The sequence below is a fragment of the Pleuronectes platessa genome, chromosome 15 (assembly GCF_947347685.1).
Source record: "Pleuronectes platessa chromosome 15, fPlePla1.1, whole genome shotgun sequence".
In the NCBI taxonomy this organism is placed as follows: Eukaryota; Metazoa; Chordata; class Actinopteri; order Pleuronectiformes; family Pleuronectidae; genus Pleuronectes; species Pleuronectes platessa.
In genome coordinates, this window is record NC_070640.1 from 22,182,015 (window position 1) to 22,199,796 (window position 17,782).

The window sequence follows — 17,782 nt, forward strand, 5'->3', positions numbered from 1 at the left end:
TCCCTTAACCTTTCTGCTCTTCTACACATAAGGTGTTTCTGCCACTTTTTTCAGATTACACAAAGTCATATTGTAAGTCATGCAGCAGTCTAAAAAGACCATGTTTTACTCATGCTATATGCATATCGAGTAAACGTGAGCCAAAGTGAAATTTTAAGCTTCACACAGCTTTTAAGCTCTGAACACAAAATTGGCTTGAACCGATCCTGCACAGACACCGAGGAAGGACTGAACCTGCAGCCCTGGTAATATGCAGTTGCTACATCATAAATCAGGAACAGAGAACTAATATTGTTGTGGAATCTGAAGGACTTGTGAGAACGACTGAAAATTACTGTCCACTTGTGTAATAGTTTGTTAAAAGCACTTTCGTACCTAATCTGAGGATGGAAAACGTGTTTTCTCTCAGGGCTCTTGTCACTTGGAAAGGAAATGAAGAGAGAAAAATCCAATTATGACAGTTTTGGCAGGGATACTCCTGCATAGTGAAAAGGGGAGCATATTAGCAGCACATTAAAACATATCCGCTCTCATAACTGAAGGTGCATTAGCCGAAAGAGAGAACCGGGGAGGGCAGCGATGTGGGAGATATTGTGAATAAATAGCAATTACACTGTATGTGGTGGCGCATGGTGACGATTGGGGGTGCGAGGTGGGGGCTTCACCTCTAAGCCATTATGGGAGATAATTACATCATCTGAGCTCTCTCCAGAGTGTAGCTGTGTGTGACAGAAAAACAGATAAGAGCTTATAGTAATATACACTAGCCACAGAGGAGAGGAGCAGTGAGGAGGGAGGAGAGATGGAGGAAGAAATAATTTGAAAGACTGAAGAGTAAACACATGGTAGTGATGGGCTGAGGACGGCACACACACACACACACATATGTACCAACCAACATTGTGCTCAAAAACACAAAAAACAATGTGATGGAAGGGAAGACAGACTACACACACATTTAATATGTGCAGGAAAACAACACACACACACATACATATACGCTGGTCTAACCCTTCCGGCTGACCCGAGACACTGATGCTGATGAGATGCCGGAGCTGCAGACCTCAGGAGAGATGGGATGAAGGATAGGAGGAGGAGGATGGTTGCACGATAAGATGAAGAGAAAAAGAAGAGGGCAAGAAGGAAGAGGAGGGGGAGGAAGAGAACATAATAATGTTGAATGAGGAGATATATTCTTAACCTATAATTTACTCTGCCTCTGTCAATAAACAATGACCACAGATGTTATTAATGAAATGGCGTGTGGTGGAGAGTGGGGGAGCTAGAAGGAAGTTGCATGCAGTGAGTGCTGAGATGACAGGAGGTCCTGCCCTTTGGAAAATCACACACATGAGCTTTTGAAATAATGTGATCAGTAGAGCGGCTAGTTTTCCATGCTGCTGGGCACAGGGCTTTAAGGATTGAGACTTCAGAAACCCCAGGCTCACTCTGGAGCCGTGGAGACTGATGCTAGAGCTTGTGAGGTCTGAATTTAACTCAGTACTACTCTTGAGGAATTACCTCACGTTTAACTAACCTTCAATTTGTGCTTTTAAATCAGCTAGATTAATGAAGCTAGTTTCAACTAAAGACGCCCTCCAAAAGAGGAAAAGATGTAATTATGTCACAGTGAGGGTCTTAAGTGATTATTATTATACATTTTTTTAAATAAATAAATAACAATGTCATTTGCATATGCTCTGTGTCTGATAATGGCTTTTCGCTGATTCCTAATAACAGAAACACAGAATACTTGCATCTATTGTAGTTTACACCGATGAGCGGAAAGATTACGAACACTCACAGATGAATGGAATAATATTGAATATAGTTACACCAGCCCATGTCAGGGTCTGTGGTAGTGAATGGTAAGTGATCTGTCACATCTCATAGTCACTGTAGGGACTTGAACTTTGAAAAGGACCTGGGACCTCACTTATAACTGTTCCGTACGCACAACACGGGGCCTGAAAGATGCGTACGCAACTTCTCATGCAAACGTTGGGATTTATAAAAACAAACTTGAGTGGAGAATGATGATGCAGATGTGAGGTGATGAACTGAAGCCAGATTATTGATCCACTTCATCATTAACGTTAAAGCCAACTGCGTTAGTTGTGCTCACGCAACATGACTGTTCCATAAGAACCTTCAATTGAGAAAGATATAAAACAACTTACAGCATTCCCATGATCATGACTAATCAGCTGATATAGATTCTATAGATCTGTGTTCTTGGTTCTGAACTGAGTCCAGTATTGCACAGAACGACCCGACGGAGCCGAACCATCCCAGTACAAACAGAAGGGCTCACCAATCTCGTTTATTAGCCGACAGGTCTGTGTTTGGTATGATTAACCAAACACAGACCTAAAATTTACCTTTCCATGTAAAGCCTCTTCTTATCATTTTTAATCAGTTTTGGATGAATAAAATAAAAAAATTCTGACCGTGTGAAGCGATTATTTTATGTATCCACTTGGAGTTCCCCAAAAAATGTCAGGCACTGTTCTTTATATCATATTCACTCTCACTCACTGTATTGTCTGCAGCAGTGTATCAGTGCATTTAGAAACTATAGCAACCCATCGTCAGAAGGAGAATTTAATATTCATGAGGTGCTCTGTATTGACTATTTATGGTTGAATGTAGGTGTGTAGAGGGCGGACTTTGCGGCAGATTCATGTACACACGTTTCCAGGTTGACTGTGATTTATAAAGTGAACATTGCCTTCAGGTGTGCCTTGCAATTTCTGAGGTGCTCTGACCCAATCGTCTTTTCATAAAGAGCGAGGGCCTCATTTATAAAACATTGCATAGGATTCATAGTTAAATCTGCTTGGGCACAAAACATATCAGATTTCTAAAACCCTGCGCACACTTTTATTATGAATCTTACTCACTGTTTTGAATAATTCCGATCTGCAGTGACTCAACCTCGCAGTTTACAGAATTTAAGGGATCTTCTGCCAAAGTGTTGGTGTCCATGACTGGTCTTAGTGGACGCAATAGAACAGCAGCATAATTCACTCCCTCTATCCATCTTTACCCCCTATCCTTTTAGGGTCACAAGGGGAGCTTGAGCCATTAGCCAACACAGGGACAACATACAGACACAAACAACCATTCATTCTCACATTCACATCTATGGAACTGGCAGTCAGTTTGTAGTGACATGCCTAGAAGACTTCATCATCTCATTGCTGTAGCTCAATTTAGCATACAGAGGCATCAATCTGTTCAAAACTATGTGAGCATATTTCCCAGTATGTTGACCTATCCCTTCAAAGATCTCTGTCTGACAGCTTGCATACATAAAACTGACTCTGGCTCAGACCTGACAGTGCAGAGATACTTCCCTCTAAAGCATCTGCACCGCACTAATTTACAGGCACATCATCTACAAAAAAGGGTTGCAAAGTTTTTTAATGTGAACTTTATGCTTGAAAACCAAAATAGATCTGAATTTGAATAGTCATTGATGTGCATGTCTCTGGCCTTTTCTAAGCAGGAGCCCAAGTCTCAGTAATCCCTGACACTGAATTGCACTGTACTGTTTGATCACCGCTGACATCCTCCTTAATGCACCTTTTCTCCCCCTTTCAGCACAGTCAAGTTCACAGCGATTCAACGTTGCGTCCTAACGGGTATGCTGTGTCATAGCATATCCTGTGCCATACACTACGCCAGATATGACCCACAGTGTCTCCATTGTTCAGTCCCTTTAACTCTTGTGACTGTCAACACTCTCTCCTCTGATTAAACTGCCATACTGTGTGATTTATCAGATTATTCTTCAGCATAGCAGAGCATTTCAAGCATCATGGAAGAGAACATTTACCCTGAACAATGCCTGCAAGACACTGGAGGCATAAACCTTGCTTGTGTCCTACTGTCTTTTTTAATGGTTCTCCTTCACACGTTCTGCCTCACTGAGAACTCCAACGAGAACTCCAATACAGTTCTGAAACCCTAAAGGCCTCGGCTTAATAGTGTGACTCTAATGGCTTTTCCCACATAGCTGCCTGCTGCCACTGTCGCCTAATACACAATTACTTTAGCTAATGTCAAATAATGTGTTGATCATCACGGGTGTTAAATACACAACTGTAAACAGTACAAATGGTTTCCTTGGCTCATTCTTACTGTTTGTGTTTTTTTTTCCTGGTGTGTCCATTTGTGCAACAGCAATCTGGGGTTTGTTTTTATATAGATCTATTATCCACATTTTTAAGACCCTGATGCAGCGATACTTTGCTCAAAGATGTCAGTTGATGAAAAAATAAAAAAATAATAATATGACTACCTGCCTCTGTGTGTGTGTGTCTGTGTGTGTGTGTGTGTGTGCATGCAGGAATGTCATACTGAACCAATAAATCACAACATGAAAAAAGGGATTTTTTCCTAATAAGACCCTTATAGTGACAGTCATTACTTTGCTTCTGTTAAACTAAATAAATCTAGTGTGTGGTGGTGGATGTTTAAATTGTGGATATAAAAAAAAGTCCAAGGGGCTCAACTTCATGCCACTTACAACTAAACTATATTCATCATTGAAGTGGGTTATCAAATGCCTCCAATATCAATGTTTTAAATAATATTAAAGTAGAAGATCATAGACTATTAAGCAGTAGAACTACATCAGACAACAAAGCATATAATTAACAAACTGAGATTACATACGTTCTTACCAAATTGTGTATTAAATCATATTAATAATAATACAAAAAATCATAAATATCTCACTTCTTCAGATAGTTTACTGCTGCCAGCCTACTACATTCATCCAATCACATGCTGCTTTAAGACATTTATAACATATCCATGATGAAAGAAATGTGGGATTAACAGAACGCTGCCTGAAATCGTTACACTGCATCTGCAGTCTTGAAAAACCTTTATACTCATATAAGAAAGTAAAAGTAAGTGAAGGGGGCAGTCAGTACGTCACAATTAATACAAAAAACACAAAGACATAGAATTATCACCCCGCAGTTGAATGTCTCTCTCAACCAATGAAGTTAGAGTTTATATCCACATCATATCCAGGGAATTCAATAAAAATATTAACTGCATGTTGTTTATTAGTGTATGAATTCTTGGGAAAACAAAAGTTGAGGTTACAGTGACCTTGGCCACTGACCAAACTATATTCAGGTCATCTTTGAATCTTCAATAAACCTTTGAGTTAAAGGTGAAGAAATTCCCTCAAGGCATTCTGGATGTTGGATTCAGAAGACAAGTTCCCCGGTCACAGGGAACTTGACCTTTGACCATAGGTGTTTGTGCCACATGTAATAAAATGTTCTCTGTGCGTTCCTGATATATCACAAGACAGGAGGTCACTGTGACCTTGACCTCTGACTTAAGACCACCAAAACCTAATCAGTTCATCTTTGACTCAAATTAACGTTTGTATCACAACCGTACAAACTCCCTTGAGGCGGTCCTAAAATATCAAGAGAAAGAGAAAGAGATGAACATGGAGGCATAATAAATGTGAAGGAAAAAAAAAGTAAAGGTAGCAATAGCTGCTGATTCTCTTTTTTTCAAAGACAGGATTGAGGAAGGGGTTCTCCCTGGGGGGAAACATTTCAGTTAATGGTTTAATAATTCACAACATATCACAAATCAGAGCCATTTTTCTGGCTAGTGGACTCTTTCGCTGAAGCCCTATTCAACCATAAGAGCACGAGGGGAACACAATGACAGCTTTTCCATCCATTCCCTTAATGCTAATACACCTATTACTGAAAATGTTGTGTAAGGCAGGGGGCACACAAATGGATTTGATTGGCAGTATGTGATTACACCCTCTGTAAACACTTGGAGAAGAAAACCAGGATTATGTCAATGTCCCTGAAGTCATAAGTGCATCAGGCTCTAACCCCCACCCCCACCTAAGTACCTCCAAGTAAGAATAATTTAACACAGCCTATCTTGTCTAAGCCCATGCCCTCAATTCCCGTCTGTCCACAGCTTTATTAACTTTTTTTATTTTTTTATTTAAAGAACAGGTCAGACGGATGTGTGATTGTGGTTGTTGTTGACTTCTGCCTGCAACATCTGTCAGCGCCACTGAAAGCCAGCTGCATTTGTTCTACCTCTGTCTGGAATACCATTTTTTGGGGCAGAGAATTACAGCAAATGTTTGAAGCTTCGTGTGATTTGCCCTGTTCCTTTGACATGCATGGCTTTCAACTTTTGGGCATCATCTGCACAAATTTGAAAGTGACTCCAGACACTACTTGGTTACTCCGGACGTTTATTGACTTCTTGGTAGTGTTGGTATGACTTGTCATCCTGTCACATTGTCACAGGTCACTTCCAGTGTCAGAGCTGGTAATGTTAGATGAGAGATTGAATGTATAACTGAGATTACAAATGGCCTTAGTGTTATTTCGTACTTTGTGGGTACTCTTAAAGCATACATCAAGCTTTTGTGTATTTATTATCCCGAGTCGTATTCAGACATGGAGAATATCTGCACAATTGGTTCCAGACATTCTCTGGAGTTTGCCTTTCACATATAAAGAACTTAGCAGGAGATACAACAACAGTAAAATCCTTCAGTCCATAAATGTCGTGATGTCGTGATATATTGAGTCCTACGTATAAGACCCTTTAAACATGCCAGTTTTAGATATTGCGGCTCCACACACTTCCATTCATTGTTGACTACACTGCTTAGACCAGAGACCACTCATGGATAACAGCAATCTGTTTTAATAGTATTAATACTGTTTATATAATTATCAGAAATCCTAAAAGGACCTGTCTTGCCATTCAACGCACCAGACAGCATGTACTTAAGAGACACGAATAACAGGCTGCCACTGCAAATTCTGCCCATCTGGGCAGGTGCCAGGTATTCACTCACATTTAACCTACAATTAGGATATTTTTGCATTGCTGTCACTATTATCTATGTTGAGCACAGTCAGTAACCTATTATCAACCATTATAAAATGGTTACTCTGCTACTCAGTCCAGAGGCAGATCAGTTTTTAACATCAGCAGCCTGATTTGAGGCTGAGAGCGGAGGGAGAACACCCAGGATAGCAGCCCGACCAGCTTTAAGAGCCACCTGATAAGCCTCCTGTGGCATTCTTGGCTGTAAATAGTCATTAGCCAGAGAGCTGTCAAAGCCTGGCTACAGTAGTGTCACAGTCAACCCTAAATTACAGGAGTGGGGTACACAGCTGACACTGCAATCTTGCCTTGTGAAGAGCGATTCAGCAGCACATGCTACTGTTATGACTTGGGGCAGACCCTACAGGAATCACGATATCTCTATAAATATACATATTTTATTTATTTATATACATAAAGCCTTGTTGAAGGAAACTATTATTGTCCATAATTTGCCAGTTGTACAAACATCAGCTGGGAATAACTCTGTTTATGTGACCCCTACACAAAACAATACAGATAACCATGCGTGTTTTACCATCTACAAGAGATTTCTATCAGTACTTGCAGGCATCTTTCCAGGCATCAATCACTCATGTGGGAAAAGATCAACGCCCACATACAATCACTCTGCCTGTGTGTGCAGGCTGGTTATGCTCTTGGTTCTTAGAGAGGAAGGACAGTGAACCGGGAAACATAGAGAAAGATGAAGTCAGAAAGCATGTGTGTCTGTGCCTTTAAGAGTCCCTAGGCCAGGGCCCAACGTTGGGAAAGTCACCCAGTGAATTTCTCATGACCCCTGAGAGGAGACCTTCTTCCTTCTGGATCCATGGATGGAGATGGGACGTCCCCAAAAAAAAAAAAAAAATAGGAAAGGAACATCCACCATATCGCAGCAGCAGCCGTGTGACAGTCTTGTTCTTACAGTAGCTGAGAGAATCACTCACAATTTGTTATTATAATGCAATGACAAACAGCAACTACACAACCACATATCTCAAAGCAACATGTCACACTTCATACATAACCACAAATGTCTCATTCCCACAGTTAATCCCACATTGAGACTAAAAATATGTATGTTTATATATATTTAAAAATGGTAAGTCAGTGAATGTGGGGCAGGAGTGGCAATCCGTCAAACCTCTGATGGTCTGAAAATGGTCTTTAGAGGTCAGCAGCCTTTAGAAATGCGGCTAATACTTCAGTGCTCCACATTCATTAATCACAGCATTAATCCTGTGAAAGTGACTTTAATTAAAGTAATATAATTAGATTAAGGTGTTTACATGACCCCAGGCTTAATTGCAGTATTTTTAGAATTAGACTAAAGTATCGATGCTCATACTGTATGTATCGACGCTCTAGCTTGAGGTGCTCAGAACATTTATTGTTAAAAAAAAATCAAGCAACTGCAATGAATGGGATGCTGAATGAATACAACAAGATACAAAGCATTCAGAAATACATTACAACTACGCAGACATGCAAAACTACTATTAAGTGACAAAAACCACAACAAAGAGATGTTGTTAGCAAATGAAAATGTGTGGTGTGAGATTGTGGGCCAATAACATAAAGACAAAAGCCTGACGTTTCCCAGGATATTAGAGAAAAACACTGAAATAAAGAAGCTATGGTTAGACTTTCCATTTCTGTATGGCGTGTCCTGCACAGGGATGGCTCTTTCTTTATCCATCAGTGAGCGGCGCAACCTGAACTAATCTCCCTTCAGGTTCTTGTTCTCCTGGGCCTTGTACAGAGCGCCAGTGGGTGTAAATACATAGGATTACAAGAGGCACTGGCACACTTGCAAAGCGCAGACTGACGATTGGACGGCAAACTGCCTCGTTGGGTCGGGAAAAAGTGCACTGTCGTGTTTCTGTGTCATTATGTATGTACCAATAAATCCCTCAATCTCCTTCGTCAAATCAAAATTGCACCAGTTGCTGGGGACACGTACACGAGGACCGTGGGCTTCAAACTGCTGTAATCCCGGCTCAAGGAGGAAAGGGGCTTTGCTCCACATCCATTTAGTATTATTCTAAGAAATAGGCAATTAGAGATAAGGCCATACATAGTTGTGCGTTGGATGAACTGCATTCCATGAATCTCCCTTTGACACTTTCAGGGGACATATATTTTGGGACGAAGTGTCGTCAGGGTGACAATATGGAGTTGACGAGGACACAAAACCCATGTTGACATAAGATACTTTCAGACATGCACTGGACTCCCCAGTTTCTCCAGAGGAGGTGAATGTGTGAACACAAATGTCAGAGTCAGACGCTCCGCAGTTTCTACGGTCTTTCTTTGCCTGGCCTCCTGGTATAATGTCCGTAGAAAGCCAGGAGAGTGTCGAGGTGTGAACACAGCAGGGGATCCCCACTGGAGATTCACCACGAGCGACTGGGGGGATTGATGACCCTTCTTACACGTGACAGGTGCAAAAAAATGAAAACAAATATCTTCCGGTGAAAAAGCGGTGTGATACACGTAGAAGACCCCGACGAGGATGTCAAGGGAGTTTGTGGTGATAAGGGCTGGCGATGGAGTCTGTGTAATGTAAACAAAAACATGTGATCTTTTGCAGCGGATTTAATGCGTCACTTCCTGCCTCTGTCTGCTGCTCCACCTCTTGTCTGATTAAAACAGAGGTTTTGTTGCTGCTGTAAACGTGTGTGTGCAGCGAAGCCAATTCTCATCATGTCTGAAAACGACTATATTGTCATATAAAGATCAAATGTGTATGCCAGGCTTTAAGACGTTGTATGTTTTAATGGGTGAAAGGGTTAAGTGGCCATCTGTTAAGAATAATACATATGGCTCAAATTAATTCTTGTAACCTTCTCACTTACTACTCTAAATCCCAGTTGACATTGAAAATCAGCCATGGCAGCTACACTACCCCCACCATTCCAATGGATCCTTTGAAGCTTGTATGGATTGACCTTGTTAAATAAGTAAAGTCCACTGTGGGGACCCACCTGGAAAACAAATGAAGATGTTCCTTTGCCAGATGTTGTGTCCAGAGCAGAACAGTGATTGTGCAACTGTTGGTTATGATAAGATAAAGCATGGCTTATGTGTTGTTGCCATGAACTGTCCTATGATAAGGGCTTCAAGCTTACCACATGTGCTCATGCAAATGCATTCACAAATCACACAAATCCCCCCCCACACACACACACACATAGACACACTTTACACCAGCTGACATTCATTTCCTGAGGACATACCTTAGACTAACCTTAACCTCAAAACATACCTTAAATTGTAATGATTCCTATTGGGAACTTGCCTTTTGTCCCCTTAAGGAAGAAACTATTCACAATATGACTTCATAAATAAACAGACTGACTCACTTTCCAAAAATGTCCTCACTCTGTATGGGGTTAATGCTTAAAATGGTCCTCAAAAAGATACAAGTACAGGAACACACACAGTAAAACAGTGCTTTTGAAAAAACACCTTTTTTCTTTGAAAACATTCAATCATCTAAATAGTCTGAGCGTGGATCGTCCACATTTCAACATGAGGGGACCAAGTGTCAATGCAATCTCACAAACATTTAGAGCATTACTGGCAAACTTACCAGCTTCCTAACGATTTACTGTTTGAATCTGCACAGCCTATTTCTTTTGTTTGGATCATGGTGTCCAGATAACAGCAACCAGAGCGCCTGTATCTGACATTTCCCTGAAAAAAGCTAAAATATAGACGATATCGTCTTACACACAGATCTCTGACAAAAGTGAAATAAAGGTTATTCACCCTGAATGGGATTTTTGTGTTAATTTGCCTGAAAACTAAATGAAGGGGGGCAAATTAATTTAACTAATTCAAACATTGTTGAACTAAGGCTAATGAAATCGAATTAACTGGTCCAAACACAACTTTACTGAGACAATCGTTATGAGTTCATGCGATTGTAAAGCATTGTGGGCTGTTATACAGAAAAGGCCTCAAAAGAAAAACAGGGCTGTGAGCACACACACACATTTAGTGTTAAATTCAATTCAGACAAGTAACAATGAATCAAACAAAGGTTCAAATTAAAGTTCACTGATTGGCAAAATCTGAATTAGATCACACATGTTCAGCTGCTCTGGCTTATGGTGATACTACTACAACACTGTACAAGTCTCAGGTCTGGGTTTTACACTTAACAGTGTATTTGTTTGATCTATTATGTTTAATCTGCTGCTTGTTTATTTCTACTGTAAGAAAAGGAAAAGCAGCATTTGTAAAACTTTTGTATCTAATGATCAAACATTTGGCATTTTACTTACATTTTTTTCTAAAATATTAAAATGGTTGACAGTCAACTTTTTGTCAATTAGATAAATTGTTGTAGTTCTCACGGTGCACATATGTGATGATGACCTTGTTGCCAAAACTCTGCTCAGATACAGAGTCAGCAGTTGAATGAGCCGAACAGTAAACAGTGCAGCTCTTAATTTCAAACTCCTCCATGTGCAGACCACAATCCCTCATCGATCTGTAGTGTGACAGCTTCCTGCACTGCTCCGATTTTTGGACTGAGACCCCAAATTTTCAAATGATGCCTTTGTCGTGTTCTTAGGACGCCATTTGCTCACTTCCTGCTCCAAATACATCAGGGACTGAAAGAGTGCACGGCTTTTCCTGTCGCCACAGGCCGCCATTCATCAGCACTTCCTCCCTGTGTCTCGACCACTCCGTGTTTTCAGGACACACCTGCAGGGTGACTGATAGTGAGAAGGCCGAGGTCAAGGTCGGCTGCTGTGCTTGTATTGTCCAGTTGTGCAGTGAATCAAAGCCTGTTGTTAAAAGTCAAGATGAGTCACTGGGGGACTTTATTACCAATCACTGCTTCAAATGTCTTTGAGGTGTTGAGCTCATGTAATGTCCGCACAGGGGTCTGGGTGGTAAATGGCAGCATTTCTCAGGTAAATCCCTTCCATCAGGGTGTAACAAGCCCGTCTGAGATTGCCTGTGTCAGCCCAGGTGATTGTTTTGGCAACAACGGTGAAGAGCACACATGGGCTTTGAGCAACCCAGAATGAATGTAGGTCAAATGTGAAGCTCCTGCTTGTTCTCGTGTCTCACGGACCAAACAGAACACACACTCACCTGTAGTAGACGGAGTAACCTTAATGGATATCTCCTGTTTTTCAGGGAAAGCTAGAGGGTTTGGCAGAGAAGTCAAAGGCCATTTAAAGTAGCATTTGCTTGTTATAAAAATCTAGTTTCTGGTGAGAGCTGAGTTGGAACAAGAGGAACATTAATTCACCACCAGATGAATATAAACATACAGTAACCATATGTTGCTGTTGAAGGGCACTTAATGATTTTCAGTGCAATCAGAAACGTGCATGTGCTTCAGCTCCATCCGTGCAGTCTGATGGAGACTAAATGTTGCTTTAGTTTTTTGCCTCCTGGGAAGTAATCAGCTATCTGACACTATCTTTCTGAAAACTGTATCAATATTCTCCTGTGTGAGTGTAAAACTATGCGTTGCGTCTGCACGGCTCTTGTTGAGAGTTTTACCTGAATGAATCATTTAGAACTTGTCATTTCTTAAAACATTTGCAGGAGCCCTTGTGCGGCTGAAGCGTGCCCCAATTTCAGAATCAAAAGAGACGGCGGGGGAAAGTAGGCTGCGTGTACTGTACAGCTCTCAGTGAAAGTAGGAGTTTAATACATTGCTAGAGAGAGTGATGGCTGAGCCAATGTTGCCGCAGATATAAAGGGATTATTTGTCCCTGGAAGACATAATCATGTGTAACACTTGTTTCAAATCCTGTGAAAAACAAACAGGTGTTTTAGCTTTAAATCCACCCCTCCATCCTCTGGCACACATACAGTGGAGAACGAGAGAAAGACCCCATACACTTCCTCATTAATTATTAGCATATAATTATGACTAATATTGTATACGTGTCACATACTGAAGAATGGAGATCTTTTTTTAACATCATGCTTGAAAAAGATACAATTATTGCCTTGATTTGCTCATAAACTGGATGACAATGTGATTTTAGTGTTGGATGAATGTCACCTTGAATCGTTTGCTTGATTTTATTTACAAGATATTAGCATGACTTGGAAAAGATCTGAACTTTACAGGAGGGCTACGTCACGAGTGCGGTGTTCGGGGGGAAACACATTAAATCCCACTTGTGAATGAATTAGTGAAAATCAGCTGCTCACTCACCTGCGAGTCCGCACAGGAAGGTGAAGGAGAGCAAAGGAAGTTTCCTGGAAGTAGCACAGACCTCCATGGTTGATGTGTCCACTTCTCAGCGCGTCAATGTCCTTCACTCGGCTGTATGTCTTTATATATGTAAAGATATACTTATATATGTATAGATATATACGAGCTCTTTGGCCAAAGCTCCTCCAGGTCTGTCAGGTGGTCTCGCTTCAGTCCTCCAGCAGAGACGTTACAGGTGAGGGACACGTCAGGTGAGCAGAGCCGGTTCACTGCTCACTGGTTCACCGCCTCCGACACCGAGGATCCTCCGTGACTCCTCTTCTCCTCCTCTTCACACCAGCGGCATGTGCGACTCCCGTTCATCGACAACTCTGAGCGGTCATACTGAGTCCTCTCCAGAGAGAGTGGGGGGGAGGAGAGGGGGGAGGAGAGAGAGGAGGCAGAGAGAGAGACAAAGAGAGACAGAGAGAGAGAGAGAGAGAGAGAGAGAGAGAGAGAGAGAGAGAGCAGTGTCGTCTCAGCGAGCTGGCGTCATTTAACTCAATATCGGCGACAACTTCCGGTTATTGGCTTAAATAAATATAACCCTCTAACATGCAGATCCGCTATGAATGAATGCGTTGCATGACAGCGTTTCTCTTATTTTGAAAGGCAGACATCCGCGGTTTCATTCGTGAATGCCGGAGTTGCACCTGTTCGCTGACTCGCAGGTGCAAAAAGAGAGAGAGAAAAGACCTACTTTCCCCCGAAGAATTTCCTACTACTTTTTAATATTTACATATTTTCATATTTACAAAATGACTCTTTTTATCAAGAGTCATTTTCAAAGATTATTCTTTTAAAATGTGATCTTTCTCAATGTTGCTCTCATGTTTTACATACTTGTAAATGAAACCATGAAGAAAACGTGTACAGTACCTTCAAATAATAAAAAACTAGGAAAATTAAATAGAAAAAACTAAGAAATAATTATATCGATAGAGGTACCTATGTTTATTTAGGGTAGATTTCAGTTAGGACAAACTGTATATTTAAAGGCATTGTATTCACTTCACATGACAATTTAAAGAAATATTTATTGAAACACCCAGGTTGAATGATACTAATATACTGTATCCACCTGAAATAATTTCAGATGTACTTATGAATACATTTGATTTGCTTTGATTTCACTTCATTGTCAATACCTCTCTGAAGTTTGTCAAAACACATCAAAAGGCAGATTCTCACCCACACAGGACGTGTCACAAGATAACTGTGAAAAGAAAATAGACGAGAAGAGAAAGAATCTCCTCAATATAAAAACATATACAGCTAATAGACCTTGATCAGGAGGAAAGACCCCATGGGCCCTAACATGTTAGGGACACACACCTAGGTCTGATTAGCCTGGTGGGCCTGCCTCAGCAGAGGATGTCTTGTCATCAAAAGGCTGAATGACGCAATGATGTTCACCATCTTGTCCTGTGTTCTAAATTAATTTAACATATAAATGCAATTTTTTCACATAAAAAAAAACACTTCCAGGGCAGATTCTACAGACAAATCGCACCACCCTTTTAAAAAAATTACTCAAAGGTTTAAATTAATTGATATAACAAAATCATAAATAAATAAATATAAAATAGTATCAGTGCAAAATGTGGGTGGGTCAACGTCTCAACCAATCTTCATTTTTCTCCAAAATATCGCCACAAAACGAGAAAGAAAGAATCCATTATAAACTCACTTCCTCGAGTCTTCAAGCTGACAAGTCTCATTAATGCCCCGATACAACCAGCCAGACGTCCTTGTGTGCAACTCGCCCATTTCAAATACCCCATGGCTCAAGCCTTTTTCCAACGATCAGCCCATTTTCAAAGCTCCATCCTTTTCCCCACTCTCCCCTTGCAAATCTGCAGCTCCTGTTCCATCATGTGTGAAAAGGTGTGGGTCTGAAAGCAGTGGAACAGACTGGACTCAGCTTGACGTGAATTCCCAAGGTGAGCTCACCCTCTGATGTAAAAATATGGAGTGACCTGTGCTCTCCGAGGTGGCCAGACCCCTTTATTTCATTTTTCTAAGGTTGCCCAGTTCCCTCAGCAACAACGGTGAGGCTAATGCAGCAGGACTGCTCAATTATGAGAGGTGAGCAGGGGTTATTTCTCTGATTAAATCCAAAGAAGCAGGGTCCGATCCCCCTGGGGATGAGATCTTGTTGTGTTGTTGTAAATTTCATCTCGGCCCCCAGCTGAAGTCTACAGAATTCAGACGAGAAGCGCTGTCAAAACAAGGCTCTTTTTATTATTGCTGTAAACATGAATGTGAGCAGGGCATGGAGGCGAATACTGGATTCTAATCCAAAGCAACTAAATGCCGTCTTGCCAAATGGTGAGCACATCTGACTCCTGGAGGGCAAACATATTTCTTGCATCATCCAATTTATCAAATCAAATGAAATCCACCAGGAAAGTGCCAAGTGTTAACATAGTATACACGACATATGTATATTCCCCTCTTTCACATAAATGCCTCTGCTGATCGAACCCATGCCCACAATACCCCAACCCATCAAATCTTAAAGAACATTTCTACTAAATAAAATAAAGAAATCATTATAATAACTGTTTTCATTTGTGAGTGGGTAAATAGAATAGATTTAAAAAACGAAATAAATGCAATAAAGTGCAACACACAAAAATACGTCACATCCACATGTGGTTATAATGTAATAAATGAATGACTGCTTCATATATAATACAAATACCAGCACATTACTCCAGATGTAATATGATACTAGGTGTACACCCAGATATAGATGGTCTAAATGTAATTTTCTAGTTCTTACATTCACCCGTTCACACACATTCATCTATGTGCAGTACTTTTTTCTATGAGAAGGCAATTTGGGGTTTGGTTTCTTGCCAAAGGACACTTCGGCATGGGGACGACAAGATCGAACCGCCGACTTTTGGTTAGAGAACGACCACTCTCACCCCTGAGCTGCCCATATAACACAGAAGATCTACTATAACTTTGTACACAAATATTTCCACATACGCAAATACTGCACATTGTGAGCAGGAAGATTCATTATGAACCCATGTCTCATAAATAGTTAATATTTACAAAGGGGCCGAATGCAGTCAACACATTACGATACATGTTTGGAGCTTGTTTGATGGATTATATCCAGTGAAAGTCACTGAGGAAAAATACCACAGGCTACATTCATATTATCAAGGTCTTAAGTATACACTGCATGAAAATGGAACCGTGATCAGATTATCTCAGACTATACAAACCTATATAATAGTATCATTGGCTTATAGCACTTGTCATCATTGCCCTAGATACTGTAGATGTGGTATAAAGTCAGGGCACCTGCTTACTGATCAAAGACCTGTCCTCTGTGTGTCTTTACATCATGTCCACACACACACAAGAGAGAGAGAGAGAGAGAGAGAGAGAGAGAGAGAGAGAGAGAGAGAGAGAGAGAGTGCAGGACAAATCAAATCAGGATTTATAGTAGAATATGTTCACAACTTGTGACGGTGAAGTGATGCATTTTTAAAGGACTCACCTCCACACTGCAACTAAAAATAAATGATAAAGAACATTTTCAGTTTTAATTTAATATTTTCTGAAAACTGTTTAGATGACAAAACACTGATGTAAATAATTAAATGTATTTTTGAAAAATAAATCCTTTTTCATGCATGTTGTAGAGCATGAATGAAAATCCTATTACACAGCACAACGCAAATATAAAATATACAAGAGCAGAGCACAATGAAATATTGATTCACACTATGTGAATGTAATGTATTTCACTGACTCATTTTGCACCTACAATGTGAATATAACAGTGAATGGAAAAATTTAACATTAATTATTAACTAACAAAGAGCAGAACACAATACTCCTGGTTCTGTCTGTTGTAGCGTCACCTTGTGTTAACTGTTCAATCTAAAAATAGCTGATTTTGTTAGCTTATAATAATATTTAATACTTTATTAAGTTAAATACTTTCTGATGAGGTCAGTGATGAAGTAGCTAATATCTGTTCCAGCTCTAAAGGCTCATTTCGTAAAGGTCAGTGGCATCGTGTCCTTGTGTCCGTCACACACATGCACAGTGTCAGTTGACCCATTCAAGAGATTTATCTTTTATCCTATGTTCATGTCTTTCATATCGCTTTCGGTACAGATTAGATTTCTCTGTGACAGCACGTTACAGTCAACAGTTGACGGCACATGTAGGGATTTTCCACAGTGGCTGTCTATGGCCACCTCCTGGCCACCTGGGTGAATGACATCCTACATCTTAATCAATCCACACTGCAATTTTTGTGTGTGTGTTAAACTACATTGTCATCTGTAACTATCTATTGCACCTCTGTCCGTCCTGGGAGAGGGATCCCTCACACGAGGCTCTCTCTTGGGTTTCTGCCCCCCCCCCGTTATTAGGTTTTTCTTTACTCTTGTTGAGCAAGGACAGAGGAGGATGTTAAGCCCTATGAGACAAATTGTTTGGCTATACAAATCTGATTGAACGATTGACTATTAAGGACACGACACGACAAGATTTAGAACCATTTCTGATAATCTACATGCACATGAGCCATAAAACAGCGGGATACAGTATTACTCCAATGTTCCGCAGAAGTAAAAACAACTATACACAATCTAA

At 40.6% G+C, this 17,782-nt stretch overlaps 1 protein-coding gene across 1 annotated transcript in view; it reads right to left on the reverse strand.

Moving 5' to 3' along the window:
- esama (endothelial cell adhesion molecule a) overlaps positions 1–13,528 on the reverse strand; it is a 57,427-nt gene extending 43,899 nt beyond the window's left edge. The window contains exon 1 of the mRNA XM_053441291.1: positions 13,112–13,528. Coding sequence (XP_053297266.1) covers positions 13,112–13,178 — 67 coding nt within the window. The 5' untranslated portion in view covers positions 13,179–13,528. The remainder of the gene's footprint in view (positions 1–13,111) is intronic.
- Between the last annotated feature and the right edge of the window lie 4,254 nt (positions 13,529–17,782).